General features: G+C 40.5%; 1 protein-coding gene across 1 annotated transcript in view; it reads right to left on the reverse strand.

Annotated features, from left to right (window-relative positions):
- MAP1B (microtubule associated protein 1B) overlaps window positions 1–22,293 on the reverse strand; it is a 71,409-nt gene extending 49,116 nt beyond the window's left edge. The window contains exons 1-2 of the mRNA XM_068666160.1: window positions 22,101–22,293; window positions 17,332–17,433 (exon numbers count right to left, since the gene is read on the reverse strand). Coding sequence (XP_068522261.1) covers window positions 17,332–17,433; window positions 22,101–22,278 — 280 coding nt within the window. The 5' untranslated portion in view covers window positions 22,279–22,293. The remainder of the gene's footprint in view (window positions 1–17,331; window positions 17,434–22,100) is intronic.
- Window positions 22,294–24,578: the final 2,285 nt, after the last annotated feature.

The following is a 24,578-nucleotide window of genomic DNA, read 5'->3' on the forward strand; positions in this document are numbered from 1 at the left end:
GAAAGTTACCTCTAGTCTCTCCCATCACCACCTTCTCCTATTCTTCTCAGCACTAGCCTAATTTTCTTCTAGGTCTGGTACAGGATGGAGAACATGACAAGCCCAGTGTTCTGGTGACCTTGTTCGAAAAACTCTCAAAACAAACTTGGCACAAGAAACAAACCCAGCTCTTCCCTAAAAAATCCAGACTGATTCTGGGGCTCTTTTCTCTCAGCTTTGCCCAGACCTTGCTCAATCATATAAACAGTAGACAAACTTGGCTGTCATTTTACTGATCTACTCATCATCTGGCAGAGAACACTCTCACAGACAATTCTATCACCAATATCCATCTCAAAGATAAAGTACATCTTTTACATGACCGGTTTCCAACCACAGGAAAGTAAAATGTTGCACTGGACACCTCTTTTTTGACAGTGGAAAACCTTGACCCAGTGCAAATTGTGTTTCTCACCCATTTTCTTTCAGTCAGTTGGGTTGTCAGAGGTTTTGCCTAAAGAATATCTCAGTCTTTGGCCATAACTACTCTCCTTTGATTGAACTAGGAGAACTAGTAGCAAATATCCAGCTTCCCAAATACGGAAACAAACAAACAAGCAAAAAAAAAACAACAAAAAAACAAAAAAAAAAAAACAACAAACAAACAAACAAAAAAACCACCTTACAATAAAAACACACAGGTGTTTAACTATCTATCTAAAATATTGATCTGGCTTTGAAATCTGAAGCTGCATATTAGGAGATGAATCTTTCAGAATTAGGTAGAGAATATCGTGGAAGGACCCTTGCAAGTTATTGGAGCTCTGTGATTAACTTTACATTACTACTGTTGTTTAAATGAGAAAAGTAATGCAGTGAAAATTAAATGAACAAATGTAATGTGGATGCCTCTGGGCATTATTAAGATTTGTAATCCTAAGTGTCATGCTGCTTCATAAGAAATTGATCTAAACAAGGTAGTAAATTCCTACTCCTTTTAAAATGGAGAAATATTTTTCATTACCAGTGTTTCTGAAACAGAATGGCTGAACTGATTTTTCCATAAATACAAAACCATAGGTTAAATACTTCAGCATTTTCCAGTGGCATCACCCGTCCTCCTACACTTCAACAGCAAGCAAAATAACCCTGATTAAACTGCTCAGTGTCTTCAGCTACTGTGTGTGCTCATTATCTACCCTCTAACACTGTATGTTCTGAAGATTTCTTTAAGTGCAGTAATTGTAGGCATTGGCTCATTAGCAAGTATGATCAACATGGAGTATCAAAAATATTTTTTTTCATGCATAACAAATACAGCAAGTTGCTAAAACAATAAAAGAAGTATCTGTGATCTACAGTAGTTTGATCTACATGATGCAATACTTTATCAACATAATTAGAAGCAAATTTTAAAATCTTAATTTTCCACCCTCTTTTGTCTAAAGGAGACCAGAGATACTTTGTTGTTTCCTGCAGAAAACTTGTGCCCTGGCTGGCAAAATGTCAGGTGAAATTGGACTGTGTAACGCAGAAAATGTTATTTTAGATATGATACACCCCTTTTAAAAATCTTGCTGATTACATGCAAGCTGTGTAATTCAGACATTCATAAATTATACTCCATTAGAACATGACAAAGTGTCAGCATTGGTGAGACATTTAACACACCTAATATTAAATGACTATAACTCAGATATACTTCAGGATCACGATCAGTTGAAAAATCAGTGCAGGAGTACATGATATCACTTTGTACTATCACAGGTACTTTAAGGTACATGGTATCACTGCGGTTCATTTTGTATCCCAGAAATTAAAGTAATTCAGTATTGTATTTTCTCATCTTTAATGTGTTCACTCACCCTGTGAATTTTAAAATTTTATCTTGAGAAAGAAATCTAAAGGTTGACATTAGATTTCCAATGGAAGCTTTCACTGCATTGTATTATAGGCTTTATTTTAATTTAATTTAATTTAATTTAATTTTACTTTATTTTATTTTATTTTATTTTACTTTCCTATGAAGCACAATTCATGCTGTCTGACACACTTCATTTTCTAAGGAGAACTCTTAGATGTTAACCAACTCACCTATACCTGGTGATAACTTGAAATAGTATAAATGCACAAGAATATTCTTAATTTGAGAGAGAGAAAAAAAATTACTTACCCTTGGAGAACAGAAATAATAAACAATGTTGGGATAGATCCTGCATGTATTGGAATTAGTAGGAAAAACCTGACTGATTTCCAATAGAAGAAATTTCAGGTACAAGATTTTTCTTGCTAAAAAGGCTTCCTAAACTACAAATTCAATTTATATGTGAAGATTTCAGCAAAGTTAAGGTCCTTTATGCTGCACTCGTCAAATCAGCCGTATTTGCCAGTTTAGGCATACTTTTAAACTTGGTGATTATGGTCCTTACTGCATATTTTATAGACTGATACATTTCTACAAAGTTATGTTACTGAGTAGTTCATAATACGTTAACTTGAAAAGTGCAATTTATAATAATAATAATAATAATAAGAAGAAGAATATGTATAATATACTTTTTTATAAATACAAACAAAATAAATGACCTGAACATGCAGTCTCTCCTCATGTAACGTCTACTAGATGGCACCATAATGATGGCTGTTCACGTGAATATTTACAAGACTGGACCACTTACACCTGCCTTACACTTCCAATTTGGATAATCATGACAAATGTATGGAATTGAGCTATCCAAAATTCTTCTCAGCATACTGGTTGTATATTCCTCTACAGCTCTGTGTTTCTGTTTGGGATTGATCATTTTTAGCCAACATCCCATTTTTTTCTGGGATCGCCCATTTTTCTTCCCCCATTACACTTATGCTGCTGCAGGGAGTGGGAAGCTGTTGCTGAACACAACCTCTTCCATCAAGCCTAAATATCAGATTAGAAGAGCAAGAAATGGGAACGTAGTTTAAACTAGCAAGAAGCCTTGCCCTGTTGGTGTTAATCCTTTTTAATATTCCACATCACACCAGAGAGGATTTAGTTGTTTCTCAAATGGCTCTAGGGCCCTTGAATGAGCAAACCTGTCTTAAGAGAACAGACATTTATTTGAAAGAATCTTTGTAATAAATATTGATCTATTGTATCAGTAGATCATTCTGGAAATGCAGAAATCTCTCCTTGCCTAATTAAACTGTGCTAATATAAAAATGTGGGCCAAGCCCATAAGGCACAACAGATCTGCAGGAGTGTGAAAATGCCCGGAAGTCATGGGCCTCTTGGAAGATATGTGCTCAAGCTCTGTCTGCATGCTAATGAACTTCACCAGATAGAAATCCACACAGATGGAATTCAAATTATCTTCCACAACTCCAGCTTCAAAGTCTTCTCATTAACCCTCTGCCATGAGATAAACAGCTGTGTGGAGGTGGGGATGGCTTCGCAGAGGTGACAAAAGGCATGGACCCCTCCTTGCCACTTCTTGCCTCTTCCCCCAGGATTTGAAGGTTGTTTCAGTCACTAAGACAGGCTCGGAGGGGTAATCAAAATGTCATTTATTTCATCCTCCCATGACATTTTTACTTTACCTGGACTTAGGACTGGTAAGAACATCTCAGTAACCACAGAGCACATATTTCCATGGACACATGGCACTGCTTAAAAGCATTTCACTCCCACTTGACATAAGCTTTGTTAGAGATGGCAGACTACTTCACCAGATTGGATTATGCTTCACACAAGCATTCAGCTTCCTACAGCAGTTTAGGTCTAATGGAAGTTAGCTGATTTATAGCCAGCCCCAGCAGTGCCCAAACTAGCAAGGATTTTAAGTTGCTGTGGTGCCATAGCAACTCAGTGGTGACGCCTGTCATTTTATGTGCACCTCTATTACAAACTCAAAGTAAGTTCTTCACTACCAATTCCCTCAAACCATCTATAGATAGGCTCTACAAATATCAACTCTTCAAAAACACTCCAATGTTGTCCTAATAAATGGCTGGATTAATCTAGAGGAACCATTCTGCTGCCAGTAAAATTACTCAGAATTTACACCTCTTAAAAGAAAAATTTTTTCAAAATGTTATAGTTATCACAATTTAAGATAAACATCTGGCTGTGTTTGTTTATTATTATTATTATTATTAGTAGTAGTAGTAGTAGTAGCAGTAGTAGTAAATGGTAACAGACACCTGCTCACTTTAAGAGTCCAGAGCCCTGGTATATTGTCTGCAGATAAATCAGCTAAATGGACAAGTATATGAATGTCAATTTACTATTTTCCCAAGCTGAAAGGTTTTGCTGATGCAGATGTATGCAGGTGTTCAGTCTTATAAAATGTCCTTCACTTTTTTTTTTTCTTTCTTTCTCTTTATTATTATTATTATTTTTAATACAATGAAGAAATCTGAAAGAGTTAAATCGGTGAATGGCTAATCTCAGCTTTTCATCTTTTGTGTTATTCTCAAGCCAAGTTGAGTGATCGCTGGAGTGATTATTTTCAAACATCTGGCTGGTAGCTTATTTGAAGAGAGATGGTGGCCTCATTTTGAATTTTAATGAAGACCACACTGCATAAATCACTGACATTAGATTCCCTACTGGCACAGTTGGCAGAGCAGTCCTTGGTAGAAAACTGAAGCAAGACAAAAAGAATTAAATGTTATTACATCCCTGCAACTGAACAAACCAGATCAAGATTTGTCCACAGCATCTGCGTGACAGTCTCAGACAGTCTTTATACAGTACAAAGTTAAGAACTAAGTTCCATATCTCTTAATTTGGGATATATCATGTTCTACAGTCACTTAGAAGGACGCGTCTTGTTTTGTTATGTTTTGTTTTTCTTCCATCCTTAAGGAAGTCAAAAGGCTACACTGGGATTTAACTTGTATGAACAAGTATTTTTAGGTAGACAATACTGAAATGCTTTGTCAAAGTACATGCTGCTGTAGTGCTCTACTCCTAACAGACAATCATACCACAGACTGAGACAGCGGGAAAAAAAAAGAGATGTACTAAACTTGATAAGTGAGTCAGAGTCTACTTGCTTAGGTCTCAGGTCTTCTATTTCATGCCATGCTCTGAATTCAGCACCAGAGAGGAAGCACTACTTCATGTCTTGGTGTAGTTATATGCCAGCTTCAAAACAGGAAGAAGCTCAGGTCTGTTAGAGGCAACTTAACAATACACAGAATACATCATCTGTAAGGCTAATGTAACAAGCATTTCCTCAGATACACATACAGCAATCACTAATCTATGCACAAATGCAACCATTTGTATGATGGTCTTTCTTTTTTCCTTATTGGCTCTGCAGAGTTCATTTAATATTAAGCATTTTTGTCATGATCACTACCTGTGGTTTTCAAGCTGTAACAGCTATCGCCCTGTATAAGCAGTACTCTCCTTCTAAATCTAAAATTTGCTGAGCTTTTTTCTCATTGAGGAATTTGTCCTTCACAGTCAACAGATCTCAATTGTGTGAAATTTGAACTCCAAGCAAGATCTCAGAGCAAAGTAGAAACATATGTATCATATTAAGTACTATGACTTAAAAGCTGTAGAGAAGTATTCATACTGGGTTTGGTACATGCCAGTTTGCTGCATTGGAAGAAGTATGGGCATTGAGAATGCCATCTACTGGCAAAAAAAGCATGAGTGAGCATTAATTTCACAGCAGGCTATTTCCAAAAAAGGGAAAGGGTAAGAAAACCTGATGTGGAATGCTATATTTTTTTTAATTGCTCTTGTCAAGTCTTAAAATTTATAGTTTTGACTATGTGATATGATGCTGAATTTTATGTACAAAATTTGGTTGGAAAGAGTTTTGCATCTGAGAGTTATTATTATAAATTAATTATGTACCAGAAAAAGGTAATGTTTGAAAATAGTAACAATTTAAACGATATGAGAGATAATCATAAAATATGAATAGAACTGAAAGATTGAGATTTCTTTTACTTTTCTACCATTCTTCTTATTTCACAGGCTTTCAAAAAACAAGTCTTGAAAGTCCTTTAAATATTTGGTGAGAATATTCGCAGTCTAAGCCTTTGACACTAAAATCTGTAACAGTGTCAAACTCAGCAGTGAAATTGTTATTACACTCTCAGCTACATCAACCCCAATTTCAAACTTTACACAGCCAGTTTGTGGTTTGATCACAAACAATCATCTTGGTGGAGAATATCTGACCTATTAATTACACTCACAAAGCAATAATTATTGTTCTAGTACTACATCAAGGCAGATCCACTTAAGCTACACCTCTGCTGCTCTGCTTTTATTTTTTTTTTTTATTTTTTTTGGTTACTGATGGGATCTTCATTGTGTCCAGTCCACACCTAGTCAATGACCTAGAACAGCTAATGAAAAACAGACAGTCTAATATTGAGCCATTTCTGCCTGAGTTTCCTACCGTTGCAAGTAAGTAACAGGTATGGAATAGTACAGGGAATAATATTTGCTGAGGTTGAGAAAGGACTTTGGTCTAAATCTGATCTGATCACTGTCCAGACTAAGATAACAATCACTGACAGAGATAGCAATCTCCTCAAAAGGAACATCAAAAAAAGAAGTTGGAAGTGTTTGAAGAAGCCTCTAACATATTTAGTAGCAGAGGAAAGGTAGACGTAGACAGAGGAAGAATTACAAAACATTATTTGTGATCTGAGACATTCCTGACCACAGCTTTTAAAACTCATATCTTTAAAAATTAAGAAGTTAATTTGTTGTTAGCTGCGGTGTGGCTCCAAGAGAGGGAGCAAGCCTGGAAGTCCCAGTACTAGCAATGTGCCATTTGCATTTTACCACCATATCACCTTGACTTACTGTGACATATAGGAAGATTTGAAGAGGAACGGCAGCAGGGAAAGGAAGAATAGTAAGTGTGATCCACATTAGCTCCTCTGTCACCTTGAAAACATCTGCTAACATCCAAACTCAACATTTCACACATTTTAGGAAAGCAGAAGAGAACAGGATATAATTTTTAAAATAAGGTGATGAAATAACAAAGCAAAACAGAAAAATGGGGAAAAAAAATTAGATGTGAATGTCATCAAAGAAAGTCTGTCATCTATAGTTAGTCCAAGCAAAAGCTCCTTTGCAGAGACACCTGGTCTCTGAAACATGGTAGTAGAGCTGTGCCAAAACAGTGTTGTAGCAATACTAAATGCTTATGTTATGAGCGGGATGAAGGTTCTCTGAAGGTCTTCTGAGAGGTCCCATCTGTAAATGATGGGATAATTCTGCTCCGCAGGATGAAGACTGAGGCTGCACCTCCATGGAGCTGCAGTGTCCTGGGCTGAAGTAACAGCTCATTAGAACTTGGTAGGGTAGCTTCATGTACGGCTGTCTGCATGTCGTGGTTTAACCCGGCCGGCAGCTAAACACCACGCAGCCGTTCGCTCACCCTCCCCCCTCCCTCTCTGGGGCGGGGGAGAGAAATGGAAAGTGAGGCCCGTGAGTTGAGATAAAGACAGTTTAATAAGACAGGAAAATAATAGTAACAAAATAATAATAAAATAATAACAATAATAATGCAATGGTGATAATAGGAAAGTAATAATAGTATGTACAAACAAGTGATGCACAATGCAATTGCTCACCACTCGCTGACCGATGCCCAGCCTAACCCCGAGCAGTCCGGCCCCCTCCCCCCAGCTAGCCACCCCTATATATTGTTTAGCATGACGTCAGATGGTATGGAATACCCCTTTGGCTAGTTTGGGTCACCTGTCCTGGGTCTGTCCCCTCCCAGCTCTTACTGCACCCCCAGCCTGCCTGTTGGCAGGACAGAGCAAAAGGCTGAGATGTCCTTGGCTTAGTATAAGCACTGCTCTGCAACAATTAAAGCATCGGGGTGTTATCAGCACTCTTCTCATCCTAAGCCAAAACACAGCATTCCACCAGCTACTAGGAAGAAAATTAATTCTGTGCTAACTGAAACCAGGACACTGCACCACTGCTCTTTTACTTCTGACAGTGAAAGAAAGGTATTGGAATGGCCCCTTCTTCTGAATTCAGCTCTGCTTATTTCGTGACCACAAGGCAAGACAGCAAGGGAGAAAGTGTTACTGTGCCTGACTGAACATTGCCCTGGGTTGAACACAGCACTGCCCTTGAAAGCAGAAGGCACTATGTTAAAAACTTGACTCCCAGAGTACTCAGGAAGGCCTGACAGCATTGCAGGAGGCAGGTAAATTCATAGATGCCCAGCTGTCTCCAACATCAGCAAGAAAAAAGAGTCAAGTTAGAAATGGACTGAAAGTTAAAAAAAAATAATAATAATAATAAAAAAAAATAAAATAAAAAAAAAAACATCATTTCTACAAATCTATAACATGTAAGAAATGCATTCCTTGACTTGGAATCTGTTTTCAGTTTAAACCAATTTAATTGAAAAGGGAGCACACAGGCCAATAAACATTCTAAAGGATGAAACTATATCTTTTTTGGTAAGTACAGCTATAATGTGTGATTGTATTACAGTGTTCAATGGAATGAAGAGTAAGCCTATACTGTTCACGGAAATGGGAATGTTTTGTGTCTCCTCTTTCCTGTGGTTATTGTCAATAAATGGTTGCAGAGGACCCACACCCAATAGTATATCCCAGTAAATGGGTTTCTTCTCCACTGTAGAAAGGCAATGGCTCCTACCAACAAATTAATACAATCAGATCTTCATGTTTAACATGAAATATGAATGTCACAAAGTTCTCCCTCCTTCCACATGGTAATCCCCTACTTGACATGAAATGAAGTTATCCCACCAAAGCTGGAGACAAATTACAATTCTTGTAATTACAGGCTTTAGTTGGTACATAAGGTTGTTAGTTGCAGTGCAACTATTCCCACCAGGGACTCTCCAGGAATACAATTGGTACAGCCAAACTATTTATGCAGCTGAGACAGTGCTGCAATCAAATGGTCCCATCCTTACTTCTAAGGAGTCACCTAAACAATACACCATTTCCATTTGGATTTCTTTTTGGTGACTTCCATGTGTTCAATTGAACGGTGGTTTGTTTTCCATTTGACCCAGCAACTCACATTGAAGGACACAATTAAATATATATATAGTAAAAGCTTGAAATTTTTTTTATATATATATATATATATATATAAAATGCATGGATAGTGGATTGAAGTGTAAGAAGAGTGGCTTTCTGTAATACAATTACTGAAAAAGTAGACAGAAAGATTAAAACTTACTAATTTATCAGGAAATGTTAAATGTACAAAATCCTAATTAGCATTGAAAAATATTTAAATCTTCCAAGCTTAATGAACTTTCAGAATCTAAGCTTTGCAGCTAGAAATCATAAGTTTTAAAAAAAAAATCAATAGCATGAGACAAATAATTATGACTAATGTCATTAAATTAGTAATTTGCTACAGGCATTAAATCCTACTGGAGATATTCTTAGAGGCATTGCCTTCTATATCTAAAGTCCTGTTCGTATAGAAAATAATTTTCCATTCACTTTTTCAGTTTGTCTAAGCTCCATGCAAGTCTTAGAAGACTGAAAACTTCAAGACAGAGCCTGAGGCTATGAAAGCATGCTGGATTGCTAAAACACCCATGTCAGGAGGTGTCCTGGTAAGAACTCTTTAGCTGGACTCTTTTTTTAAGGGACCATCAGATGGCATCATGTATTTGTATCCCAGAAGTTCAACAATGGTGCCAACAAAAGCATGACTCAAACTCAAAACAGGTAAAAGTATTGTTTGCCCTTTCCCTATTTTAATACTTTTCTTGTCTGTCATGTCTGTCCAGTGCTGTCAGGACAGATTTCATGATGTTGATTTCCTCACACTAAAAGTGATCCAGGAAGCACTAGTCCTTTTCTGACGGTCTTTTGAAAGGACTCATACACAACTGAATATCAGGAGGTAACCCACCTTAGGAGTGTGTACAGGCTGTGGCTGGGATGGACTTAACTTTCTTCCCAGCAACTTGTATGGTTTTTGTTTTGGATTTGTGCTTCAAACAGTGTTGATAGCACACCAATGTTCCAGCTGAACACCATATGCACAGTGTCAAGACTTTCTGTTTCCCAGTCTGCCCCCAGTAGGCAGGGGGTTGCCAAGAACTTTGGAGGAGAGAGAAACACCACACAACTCATGCTCTGCAATAAAAGATAGGGTCAAGGAAAAAGAAGGGGAGTTGTTTTGTTGTTGTTGTTGTTTCCAAAGTGGCCATTCTTTAGAGACCAGATGGCAATTGGCCTGCCTATGTGAGATGGTAAGTGATTTCCTTTGCTTTGATTTTTTTTTTCCCTCCTCCTCTCTACTTTACCTATCTTAACTGTCCTAATTTTGACCCATGAATTTTCTTGCTTTTCCTCTTTCCAATCTCCCCTGGGGTGTGGGAAAGTAAGTGCACATCTGTGTGGGTGCTTAGCTGCTGGCCAGGCTCAACCCACCACAAAGAGCTTTCAAGAGCTAGTAGAGCCTATTTGTGTCTTGAGACTGGGGAGCTGAAGCTGAATCCTTTTTTTCAGAGGAGTTGCCATTACACTGGAACAGCTTCCTAAATCTACCTAGCTTGGCATGGGGGAGTTGACTTCCAGCTGATGGTCTCTGTAGCACATTAGAGTCACTCAGACATTATACAGCCTGAGATTATACCACAAGGACATGGTCTGCCTCCTTGGATGGATTTCTGTTTTGTTTGCTGTTGTTTTGTTTTGTTTTTAAATAACACCCTAAGCTTCTCACATACAGTTATATAGAAGACAGACACAGGTCAATGACTCATCTCACCATTACAGAGAAGCCCTCAATTTCAACTCAATCACAAATATACTGAAATTCACACAAATTCATTTCTGAATGCACTGCTTGATTTATTATCTTATTTATTTATTTATTTTAAACTTAATTTTGCCTGGTATCGGCAACTAGGTTTGAGCCACAAACAGCCTAATTCCAACCAGTAGGAAAGCCAGGAACCAGAAGAGTCATGTCCTTAACACTTATGGGTCTATGTTGCACATACCCCCCACACACAGACAGCATACAATCCCAGGTCATCAGGAATAGAGACTTTTCGGCTTGACTCTAGGAATAGTTTGCAACCAGTAAATATAAGCCAAATGAACCCATCATGTCTTTTTGGAGGAACCATCAGGAAGTTTGATGTAAATACATGGGTGTCTGCTACAAAAATACCCACCTTCCTATTTGTGACTAACATCAACTAAAGCAAGTAGTTTCCCTACTTATATGCCTGGTGAGGTACTAAGGGGTACACCCAGCAGTCTACAGACAGGAGCACCTGGATCTGTGGCCAGCACTAACACATCTCTTGCTATGCTTTCTGCATTTTTTTCTACAAGGTGCACCAGGGCTGGGTCTCTCCATGCTGTTGTGAGGTTGATGGAAGCAGTCATAGTGCCATTTCTCATGCAACACTGTGAAAGAGGGAATAACATGCTCCTCATTCCACTCTGTCTAGAAACAAGTAGAGTCTAAACTATTCTTCCCAGTGCAGGCTGGGTTTGGTCCTACTGAAGAACACAACAGTAGGCAATTCACTGCAAATAAAGCACTGTTTTGGATCAGACAAGAAGTGGAAGTTTAAATTTGCCTTTTCTCTGTTTTTACAACATACAATTTTGTCCTTACTTAACCTTAAAAATACTAAGATCAATTATTTTTTCTCTCCATGATAAAGTCCAATTACAAATATTTAATATTTCTCTCTAGTGATTGATAAACAGAAATAAACAGAAAATTCAGGCAATTAAACAAAGATAAATCTTAACAAAATCAAGAAAAATGGAGATCTAAGAAAAAAGTTACCCATTACAAACAAACAAACAAACAAAAAATCAGTGATGCTGATTTATTTTGAATCCATGATGGAGAAGATGAGAGGCAGTTCATCTATAAATGATGCTAAGCAAGGGCCAAAAAAAAAAACCAACAGTTGAAGTCTTCAGTTTCAGACATCTTAAATAGAAAAAACACTAGCTAAGAGAGATTGAGGGGTCTTGTAAAGGATGAATTAAGTATAATTCTGTAAGCATTTGTAAAATAACCCATGACAAAATAACCCTTGTGAATATACTATTAGGTATGCTGAATTATCCAAATAATAAAGAGGAATGGGGATAAAAATTTCATAATGGTGTTAAAATTCTATCATTATTCATAATTAACTTAATCCTATGCCTCTGTTAGCCATCTCACATAGGTCAAAAAACTGTTCCTGTAAAACATGGTTGAGTCTAACACAACTGAACTCATTGTATGTTCTTGTGATGCAAGGCATTTAAAAATAAACTCCTAGCTGTTTTGCTGATTCACGTTAGCAGCTTAGCATCAGCAGGTACTGGTGTTGTGGCAGTAATGTAAATTCATGCTAATTTTTTATGAGATCATTCCTAAAAAAGCAGGAGTGGAAGTCAGTGCCAAAATGATTGTCACATAAGTGCAAGAATTAATTCACTGAAAAAAAAAAAAAAAAGCTTATTAGCCCATCTCTGGTGTTTTGATTAGTACTAAAATAGGAAGGCTTTGTCAGTTCATGTACCCAGGCGTGTAGGCAGTTACACTGTAATCCTCTCCCAAGCCACCAAAACCCTAGCAGTGCACACAAAAAGAGCTCATGAGCAGACAACGGCACCGCATGCGCTGCCCCTTCTGGTTGCCCCTGTGCTTCCAGTGCTGCCAGTAGCATCACTGCTGCACCTTTGCAACATGGACAGCATCATCCTGCAGGGACACCAGCCACTGCTGCAGCAGCATGAGTCAGCTCAATTCCCTATTCAAGTCCCATTCCACCTCCATTTTCTTTCTTCCAAGACACAAATACTCTAAAACACAAAACAAGTTTAGTAGCCAGCTAAAATTAACCTCTCCAAACATATAATGAGCTAAAATGACTCCACTCGATAGCTATTCCAGCTATCACAGCCTATAATAGCTGTAGAATCATATTTATAGATTGTCCCTAAATGTGCATACCAAACTACTTGACTTTTTAGTCTGAGTCTGAATTAATTCCTGGGCACTTGGTGACAGTGTTGAGATACCATCTGAGTCCACCCCTTTCTCTTACCCACACAAGACTACATCATCTTCTAGACAGATCTCGCAGCAGAAGTGGGCAAAGAACCAGGCTGATGACTGCTGTCCCTCAGTGATTTACGTAGGAGTAAGCAAAACAGAAATTTGAATTCTTAGCTTTAAAAAAAAAAAAAAAAGTAAGACAGCACAAAATTCTTGCACTTTTGGATTTCATCAGCAACTCCACAAGCTCATATTACAAGCTATTAGGTGTGATATTAACTGGATGCAGATCTGCTTTGACAACGGCAATGAGAAACTCAATGCTACAAGTGTTGAAAACCAAAGCCCCTCCCAACCCAATATCTCTCCAAAGAACTCTAATAATCCTTAATTGTAACTTATGAAATGGTACTGTTCAGATTTAAGGGTGTTAGGCTTTTGGGGGGCAATGGCAATCAGAGAACAAGAGCCTTCCCTAGGAAACCTGAAGAAGGCAAATCCATAAACCCCTTGCATTTTGACAAGTTTCTCGTAGCCACAGGCAGGCTGGTGAAAATAAAGTCTTGTGCAGAAAGGACTCACTTAAGCCAGTGCAATCACCAGCTGCTGACTGGTGGGCAACAAGAGACCTTTTGGTTCTGCTTAGGCAGGAAATGCGTTTTCCACAGATGCACGCTCTTCATGAAATGTGGTTGAAGGATAAAGTAGCCACTGAACAATGCTTGAGCAGCAGTTCTTCACAGAGACCAAGAAGGTTAGAGGTGACTATGTACTGATCTGCTATCTAAATAAAATTGATTTTATCTAGACAAGGGCTTGAATAGACACCAATACAACATTTAAGTGTCCACAGGTGGAAGCAGAAGGACAAAATGGCAGGTGTGGAAGTCTTGCAGGGAAGGACGCTCAGCTGTTCCACCTCCATGCAAAATCCACTTACTTGGCCTTTTGTGAAGCAGGATACTCAGCTTTATGGAGTTGAAACATATATACATATACATATATATATTTATTTATTTTAATTGAGAAAGGATTGCTAGCTACAGCTGCAATTTCAACCACCTCAATTTGCTTTGCCTCATTACCAGACACACAGTTCCTTTTCCAGTATATACATTATAACTCACTCTTTGAATTTTTTGTCCTTGTGAAGCTAACCATAAGATGGAAGTCATCATCAGTATGTGACAGAGAAAACAGAGGCAAACACCCATTTTAAGTCATGTTGCCTGTTGTCTTGGCAACCATTTAATAAGCTCTGTTACTCATTTTTCACCAGCACCTGATAACAACATTCCTGCAAGATTTGATATTATTAAAGAGTCTGCTAACTCAGCTGCTTTACAAGGTATTAGAAAAGATCTCCTACCATTTCCATTCAGAATCCTATTTTTCAGGGAATCATAAATCATCCACAAATTGCCATGCAACTGAGTATAGGATGTGCAAATACCATTGTGGCAAATCTTTCCCTTGGTAAGAGCACAAAAAGAGTGTTGGGACCCGGTCATGCTCCCTTCAAATTCAATATGTACATGGCTATTCACTACAAACAGAAGGATTACACCTCAAATTCCTCAAGTGAAAACATACGAATGCTGTGACAGACATCTTCTCTCACATGTCTGTCCTTCAACACTGCAGGCATATGGCATGGGGACAGGGTTGGCCCAATTTCCTGCAAGCTTCCTCCTGGAGAACGAGTCATACCATTCGCATTACTGCTGCGTGTATCCTCGAGCTGCTTTGAGAAGCATACAAGCATGTACTGAGCCAGCACAGCAATTATCATAATTAAACATGATAATCAAACAGGCTTCAGTCAGTATTCAGACCTCACTGTACCAAGGACTGTGCAGACTCGCTAAATAAGTCTACCCTTCCTCAAGAGTAAACTGTCCCTGTGTTTGAGTCGCACAAAGAGTTCAGTCTCAAAAAAGACTGAAAAAAAGGCTGTTTAATTACATCCTATCTGACATGCCACACACTATCCCATCACCTTGGATGAATACTTTCCTTGGACAACAGGTCACCTAGTTACACAAATTCCACAGAGTTTGAGTCCATAAAGGAGTATGTCCTTACAATCTCTTCAGTATGTCTAGTACGAGCTGCCAGTTTCACATTCACTGAAATTCAACATTTGTCTATTGTAACAGAAAACAAATATTCTGTAACTTTATGACCACAGAGCAAAACAAAAACAAAAAACCACCACCCTTCCTTGTTCTCAAATAGTTGAGAAGACACAAAGGAGCCTGAGGCAGATTCAGCATCAAAAAACCACAGAGACTCAAATCTTGTCTTTTGATATGTGCTATTGGACTGAAAAGGAGCCAATGGGTTTCCACACAAAATCTGAGAGAAGAGAAAATGGTCAAAAGGGCTAGTTTTATTCCTGGGCGTTCATTTTTTTTTCTAGGTTTTAGTCTCTTTCAACATGGATTTTGGCAGCTTATTGTATAAAGATTGAGCAGTGCTGAAAAACACATTCATTACTGCTTGTCATAGAGATGTTGATGAATTCCAGTCACATGCAATTAAGCTGTAATTCAACACAATGACAGACTAAACAGGCAAGTCTAGTCAAAATAAATAAATAAATAAATGAAAAATACACAATTTCTAGAGAAGGATTCCTAGAGAATTTTATAATCTTTGTTGAAATTGAATCAAAATTTGAATTTTTAAAAAAGAGGTGCATAATCTTCCTTCATTTATCATATGAAACCAGAGTATTTGCTTTCTTTTAAGTCATGCAATATTATCAAGAGCAATGCTATCAAATGTTCATCTTAATGAGATAACAAACATATTAAACTGACTGGAACATTTGTGCTGAAGGAGAAGTACAGGTTCCTTTTTTTTTTTTTTCTCTGCGTTTCTAAACTAAAACACACGTATGTTAAAGATATATTCTACTTTACAGTACACTTCTTGAAAATATGTTATGCTAATTTAATTTATTAGAATAACTTCTCTGTAAAATGAAGTGATTGGTGTCACTGAGATAAATTTCCTTCTGGACATTTAAAATGAAGATTTGTATTCTATCCCTGAGTTTAATCCCATGTAATTCAGCCCCAAGTATTCCTGTACCAGTTCTGTTTTTTTTTTTAAATCAGGTGAAAAATCATAAAGGTACATCTTTTTCTTAAATCCAGTGAAATCTCTATAGATATGGGAACACGATAGCAATACCTGCTATAACCAATCCTGGAATTAGTTATACAAGATCTTTTAGTGCATTATTCAAGACCAGCAGGTCAGTGCTATCATGCTAGCAAGATATCAGGATCTCTTTGTCAACAGCATGTAACAACTGACTCTTAGGAATGTAATGGTATGATATATTTCATATCCTTTTTCACTGTGCTTAAGAGATGTCCCTAAAACCAGAATTTATAGTATTTGTCAATTCTTGGTTGTACTAGTCAATATGTACACTGCCACAATATGTTCATATGTTCACCATGGAAAGCAAGCTATACTGCTGTGCAAAGGTTATATATTTTTTATATGAAAGTCAAAATTAACCTCATACAAGCTTACTCAGTGTTTGCATTAAAGAAAAAAAAAAAAAAAAAAAAAAAAAAAAGACCAAATATTTTGATTCCCATGCAACCAGAAAAAAATCAAATTTTATACTTAAAAACTTTTTTTTTCTTTTTTAAATTGTATGAATCTTCTAAAGGAAGGAAAGACAAGCTTGAAAAGGCAGCAGAAGAAATGATTGAATCTCATAAGTCCTCTAAATCACTAATTTCTTCATAAAAGCCAATGAAAGTTCCTGTGAGTCAAGACAGACCCTCCACCTCTCTGCTTTTTATACCGAGAAAAAGTACCAAGCTCTCTGGGGAGAAACACAAAGCTTGAGCCACACTTGCACAACAGCCATGACACCATTTCTGGCTCTATTGAACTGTGGAGCTAACCTTCAGGTTATTTTTTGTATGTGCTTTGCCTACTGCAGTAAGGAGTAGCTTTGGTCTCTCGAATCACCAGATTGTGCTACAGAAACAAACTGTCCAGTCAAAAGGTAAGCTTCACTTAACTTTAATGGGGACCCAACATTAATATCTATTACCAAAGTAATCATGGTGATATACATCAAACTAACCTAAAGGTCTGATTAGTTTAACATTTCGGGCATTTTGTTTTGTCAGAAAGCTAAAAATATATATATAATTTTCAAGGTATGTATTAAAAAGACAGAAAAAAAGTATTCATTGTAAAGAACAACCAATGAAAATGGGCCATGTAATACCCAAGTGTATTTATGAATTCTGTTCTTAAAAACAAGCAAAACAAAGCTTTCTCTAACATGTCCAAAAGCTCACCTCGAACATCAGGAGAGAATCGAGCTGAATGGCGAGATACAAAAAGTTTCAATTCTTGATCCAAGTTGCATTCAATCAAGTTTGTGTCCCATGATCGGATTCCTAAAATTCAAAACACAAAAAGACATCTAGCTAGATATATCAGCATATATATACTGTTCCTCAGTTTACACTCACATTATTTGTATATTTATAAATTCCAAAACCAGTCTCTCTTCTTGGCATGCCACACAGCCATCTCTTGCAAAGTGTGGAGTGCTCAGAAGAAGCACTCTGGACAGGGATCAACCAGAAGAAAGAGTAAATCTGGCTTTCCAAATGGGGGCAATCCTTAAAGCCCCTGCTTTGTGACTGCTGGTCCTACAACCTAGCAGCCACATTGTGAGAAGCCATCCATGTCCCTGCACCAACTTTAAAATAGCAGTACACTTATTTACAAAACTGAAAGAGAAGGACAATGTTACCTCACATGTTGCAAATTAATATTTAAATAAAGAGTATTACATTGCTGACTTCTTCATTCTAAAGCTTTGAAGAGTCTCACATTTTAAATTAAAATTTAAGTGATCTTTTATTTATAAAGTATCAAAATTCTACTTTTGAGATTTAGAAATGCTACACTTGATCATTTTTTATTTTAATAAACATCACATCTCTATTTCCTCCTCATCTACTAAGGAAATGATACAGTTGACACATATGACCATAAAAATATATTTTGGAATCAAACATTTTAAGGTCTGACATTTGACCAGGGAAAAACAAAATCCCTGTAGCTAAAACACAAGTTTAGTTTCCTACCATGATGTTTTGATGACAACTTCAAAAAAAAAAATCCTATTAACAGGATAATATGTTTTAGTATTTTTCTGGTTTTGTTGTTAAGTTTTCAAAAACAATGAGTAGGCTGTTGTAGTACAGGTAAGTCCAGACACTGCTGTGATTTTAAGCACCAACATCATAGTGATGGATTGATTGATTGATTGATTGGTTGATTTTTCTTAAGGGAATGTCACTAGACTTATACAAATTAGCTGGCAAATGCAGAAGAGACTGCACCTAAGGAAGTGCCTGTTGTCCCCTTCCCACAAACTCAGCCATGTCTTTGCATGAAGTTGTTGAGTTAAATCCCTTTGGGGTTTGCTACCTTTGGGTTGGAGGAGAACCCTGAAGAGATGTGTGGCCAACTGTGCAACCAGTGGTGGCACTTCTCGTAGCTGTCAGGATTTCAGACTGCTAGCATTCCTGTCAACGCTGGCTCCTATGCTTTCTCAGAAACATCAAGCCTCCCTCTGGTAGAGGCCATGTTGTAGGGCTGAAGGATGAGGGGGAGAAAGAGCAGAGAAACCAGATCTGCACTGCTGGTCTCCCATTGCAGCTCTGAGGAGGTTCTCCATGCAAATATGGGTATCTGCATTTCAGGAGCCTGAAGCCTCTGCAGAGATAATTCATCAAGTGCTTTTTCCTTGTCAGCAGTCCAGTCGAGGTATGAGCACGCTTCTTACTGGGATATGCTACCAGTTATTAAGTTGTTGCAATATTAAACTCTAGAGAGATTTGAAAATACAGTATCATCTGTATGTTTCATAACCACTCCAGAGAAAAATAACTGAACTATAATCAACCACCTCCACTTCCTGACTTATGCATCATTGTTCAGAGGCATAGGCAGTGACTCTCTTCTGCAAGTCTCTTTATTTTCATTTCTCAAAAATCTCTTGGCCATATGGTACATTTTTGGGGCGTAGTTTTGGCAGGCAACCACAGCTCAGCAAGCTTTAATATTTTCCAGGTGTTGGAATATTTGAGAGCAAGAAAGTAAATATGATATAATACCACGCATGTACTGTGCATATGAAAAGTATATGAGAAGTAATGTGATGCTGATCATGAAGCTGAAGTGTGTTGAATAAGTGAGTGCTGGACCTGAAGAAGAGACAAGATAACAGCTTGGTGGCCTCTGACAGCAAGCTTGTGTGGGAAGACTGCGAAGCTTTCTGGAGGTCAGTTAAGCAATAAGGACTATGATTCAGCAATGCTGCTAATGACAGAGCCTGTCGACCATCCCTAACCACTTTTGTTGTGGATCCAGATTTGTGGTAGGGGAAAGATCCTGATTAGGCGTAGTCAGACCACTGAGCCAGTCAGTGTCCAAAATATAGTACTCAATGAAAAATAAATAACTGAAAACAAACAAAAAACGGCTTAGACATACTATGCACACAGAAGGTGAAGTTTGGATTCAGCTAGAATATACCAGATTTGCAGCTGCATGATTCAGCACTCTGGGTGAAAGAAAAAAAAAATATTATACATGCACATTATAACAGAGTATGATGTATTATGTACATTATAAAATCAAATTAGGTTTGAATACAATGCAAGTAAATCTAGAACTAAAATCCAAGGTCAATCCAATGATGTGTATCATTAACAGCATGGAAGTAATGACTGGGAGGATGACTGAGCTGGGGCTCTCTCTTTCTTTCTGCAGTCTTGGGAGAGCAATGCCACTAGACATAGGGATGATCAGACAGCAGACAGGGCACACCCAGTAGAATCTGCCAAATCAGTGGAAAGATCTTGAAGCTTTCTCCTCACTCCCCTCTTCTTCTTTGTTGGACGGTGGGTTGGAGGATTGCCCCCTCAGCAAAATGACATCCCAAATGTAATTACTGAAAATGCAGGTTGCCAAGCCATTCCCACTTCATGATATATTAAGAAATGACTCGGCATTCCACTGGGTTGCGTAGCATCACGCCACTGATGTCTTATCAGCAGATGTTTTCTTTGACACGTTGCTCTGCAGTTCAGTGCGTGAATCCACACTTTTCTGTGGTGGTACTTTGGAGACGTACCAGAGAAGACATTGAGGCAGAATGATCAAGAACCCTACATGCATTTAAGGTTCTGGTGAGCACAAAGGATGAAAGAAGACAGTTTGTCCAGACTACAGTGTACTTTCCAAAGAGAAAGATTAGTGAAGCCCATATTTGCCTCACTCAGAGAGGGCTTCAGACTCACAGTGTGCTCATCCAGAACAATGCACCTCAAATTTTCATCAAGCTTTTCTTTTTTTTCCTAGCAGGCAAAATCCCAGTCAGATAGCTTGACACCAGTAGCAGTGAGGTGACTTCTAATCCAAAATGATCAATAAAAAGGCCAAAGCGTTTCCTCTGAACATCTAAAACTGCAAGTGGGTGTTATGCTTACTGGCAAGAGGTAGCAGCAACAGAGCTATGCAGCAGCAACTGTACAATAGAAGCTTCAAGAAGAGGCTGAAGAGCTTTTCTTCAGAGGAAGGATGACATCAGATGTCTTGAGGGGAGAAGTTTTATCCTTTTGCTCAATAAATAGTATTAATTTAAATGAAATGCAGCCAATTCACTTCTGACACAATCAAAAATTAGACAGAATTGGGAAAGTGCAGTGCTGAAGAGGCTCTGAATGACAAAGCATCTGCCTCAGTAGTTCTCCCTAGGAGACAATGGTCGCAAGAAAGATGAACAGGTCACGGTGAAGCTGGTTAGCTGTGATGAGGCAGCCCTTTACCACAAACAGCCATGAAAAAGAATCAAGATAAATCGCCAACTACAGCAACAACGGTTGGGAAAACAACAATAGAGACAAGCGAAGTCCTAGCTGGAGTGCTGAACCACACCTACACGGCAAGGCTGCTACCAAATCCCTCTTTTTCAGGGTCTCTTTCTCCTCTCTAACAAAAGCAGGGTTCTGATATCTCTGCTTTCATCAGTCCAGAACAAGATATAGGTTAAAAAAAACGCATATCAGTAGAGTTTAGCGAACTAGAGGGTCCGGCAACAATTTCCTTTGTGCTTCACACCACCGTTACGGCCGCGGGGCTTTCTGCCTCTCCGTGCACACTGCCATCCATCCCTTTGACTGGGAACCGCATCGAGAACTTAACAAAACTCGCTCCTTTCACTTGCCATGCCTTTCAAGGGAAGGGCAAACAGGCAGCGAGTTGCGGCAGCCCGAGCTGGACAACAGCGGAGGCTGGCCGCTCGGACACCAGCCCCGCCACCCGCGTCTCGTTTTATTATTCTCGCTACCGTGTCATTAACCACGGGTGCGTGCGTCTGCAGAGCTCGGGCACCCAAAGTTGGGCACAATGCGCAGAGGAGCCGCATCCCCGCCCCGGGGGAAAACGCCCGCCGAGCGCCGGGGAAGGGGGGCAGCCGCAGGAGCCGCCCCGCAGCCGCCCCCCGGTGCCCGGCCCCGGCCCCGGCCCGAGCCCCGGCGGCGGGGCGGGCGCCCTTTGTCCGCGGCGGGCAGCCCCGGGGACCGCAGTGCGGAGCGGGCCGCGCCACGCCCACCCCGCGGCGGCTCCGGGACGGCGGCCGGCAGCCGCAGCCCCCACAATAGCGCGGCGGGGGCGGCGGGGGGCGAGGGGCTTTGTGCACGGCGGGAGGGAGGGGCTCGGACCGCCACCAGCACCCCATCAGCACCAGCACCCCGTCACCACCACCTGCACCCCATCACCAGCACCACCCCATCATCAGCACCAGCACCACCCCATCATCACCATCACCCCATCATCCTCATCACCTCCACCCCATCACCATCACCCCAGCACCATCCTCACCAGCACCATCCTCACTCCCTCCCCACCACCACCCCATCACCACCACCTCCCCTCCATCACCACCGCCCCACCACCACCCCATCACCATCACCACCACCCCACCACCGACCGCCCTATGGCCACCGTTTGAGGGACACGGGACGTCTCTCCCCCCGCACCCCACCTCGCTCGATGTTGGCGATGGCCCGACGCAGGTGCTCCTCGGTCACCAGCTCGCCGATGACCACCAGCAGGTAAAACTTGCTGTCCAGGAAGCGGTGCGAGAGGCTGGGCGAGGGGGAGGTGGGGTTGGGGATGCTGCAGGAGGGCTCCGAGTCCACTTCCACCACCACGGTGGCCATCGCGGTCCCCCACTCCGCCCCGCGGCTCCGGGGCGATGAGGGGAGAAGGGCCGCTCGGCGGCGGCTCCGCAGGCGGCAGGGAGTGAGGGCGGGCGGGGAGGCGGCGGCGCTTTTATACGGAGACGGTGCAGGGCTGGGACCTGGCGACGAGGAGGAGGAGGAGGAGGAGGAGGAGGAGAAGGAGGAGGAAGGGGGGGAGCCGGCGCATCCCCGCCGCCGCTTTTCCAGCATCCACGGCTGATGTCATCTGCAGCAAATCCTCCCCGCGGCGGCCCCCGGAAGCAGGAAGGACGCGGGGTGCGAACAACGCCCCGGGGGCACGGGGCCGAGCCCCCCCAGCGCCGCCGGGCAGCCCGGGAGCCCCGCGCCCCCCGCGCCCCGCAGCCCCGGGGGCGGAGGGCAGCGGCAGCCCCGCCGCTCGGGGACGGCAGCCCGCGCCTCGCCGAAGCACTGCAGCAAAATCTGAGCCGTGCTTTGCATTTTTTCTCCTTTTTTCTTTTCTTTTCTCCTTTTTTCTTTCTTTTTTTTCTTTTTTTTTTTCTTTCTCCCACCTTGCGTTTGTCAGTCTAAATATTCTTCTCACCTCAAGTCGTTTTTCTCTTTTGTTTGGCTTTGTTGTTGTTTGTTTGTTTGAAAGCAGTTTGCTTCATGAGATGCTTCAGACACAAGCTTTCTGCCTGTATTCAAGGCCCGTGGTTGTATGACTCACCCCAGAGCTTTTGGACAAGCTGTTTCTGGATAAGCTTCTAAAACCCCATAGTCTTAAGGCTCCAGAATTTCAAAGGGTTTCAGGTAACTAGTTCGGACCATGCTCGAGCAACTCTAGGGAGCAGTGGCATCAGAAAACATCTTCGATTACAAATGCAAAGGATGGGCTCCTCTGGATTTCCATATAAACTTAGACAGCTGCTCTGGATACTGACAAAGAGAGATAAATCCAATTACCTCCTAAAAGTGTTTTATCCTCCCCTAAAATGGGATGAGATAAATCAGCCTCCCTGGGATGTTCCTCTCACTTTACTGACAGAAGCCAGGCACTGGTTTACACTAAGCATCTTCTTTATGTGGCTGAAGTGATGCGGGAGATATCTCACCATGACCAGGAAAGGATATAAACTTTTATAGCCTGGTTTATAAGGTAACCTCTGGTCCCTCACAAAGGAGACATTCTTCCCTTGGTGTGCAGCTCTTTCCAGTACCGACTGCTCACATTCTCTGCCTGCTCCTCAGTAACACGGAGTGCTTGCCTGGGTGAACGTGTACCTCAGGTCTGCTTTCCTAGAATATGTACTTTGCTTTGAGTGCAACACACTCATTCTAATTAATGTGTATTTCAGATGGTATTTGCATGCAGTCACCCACAAGGACTGAAATCCCATTGTTCTCGGTGCTGGTCCATAGCATTATCTCTGCTTACAGCACCTAGGGTTTTTAATATGAATAGCTCTTCTACATAAATTCAGCACTGAAATCCTTGGCTAACACAGTGTGTTGTGCTGGGATGTTGCATCTAAAGCAGACTGTTTTTCTGGTCTGCTGCTACATGGAAGGTTGTAGACTGCGGGCAAGCCTTTTTACAGCCATCGTCAGGTGGCTGAGATGTCACGGTGATAAAGAGCAACAGCCCTCCTTCTAAGCCAGAGCTGATGCTGCCGATGGAACAAATGCAATCACATAGATGCTGAGGAAGTAGTAACAGCTCGTCTGAGCCCAGCTATGACTTTGGTGTTTCCTTGCTGAGCCTGGCAATTTCCATGAGACAAAGAACACAGGCCCATATTAATATAGGTGCAGATATCTGCCTAGCAATAATGCCCACTTCCCTGGGCCGTGTCCTGTGTGACCCCCACCTTCATAGTCTATATTCGAATTATAGATGTCCTCAACACTTGCCTCATGATGCCTGTTGGAGGAAGCCAGCTTCTGGCTTCTCCCTCTGCAATGTATAGCTTTGAGGTATGTCTTCATTTCAATCACCAGCAAGAGCATCTGGTCTCTGGAGTGTCTTGCTCAAGGGATCTTGCTCACTGGTTGCAAAACAGAGTGATAATGGTTCCCAGACATAAAGGTAAAATGATGTCTCACAAGCTTCACAAGCACAGCAGGTTAAAAGCATTGCTCTGAGAAATGCATGTCAGTATACAAAAGACATTATACCTGCTTTTTATTTCTTCCTTATTTTAAGAAAAAAAAAAAAAAAAAGCTATATCTAGAAAAATGCTTGTGTATTTGAAGAGTAAAAGGCAAAATGAATATACTGCATCAATGAAGAAAATGCTTACATGCAAGTAGGTAATACA

Source organism: Anas acuta, chromosome Z, assembly GCF_963932015.1.
Source record: "Anas acuta chromosome Z, bAnaAcu1.1, whole genome shotgun sequence".
In the NCBI taxonomy this organism is placed as follows: Eukaryota; Metazoa; Chordata; class Aves; order Anseriformes; family Anatidae; genus Anas; species Anas acuta.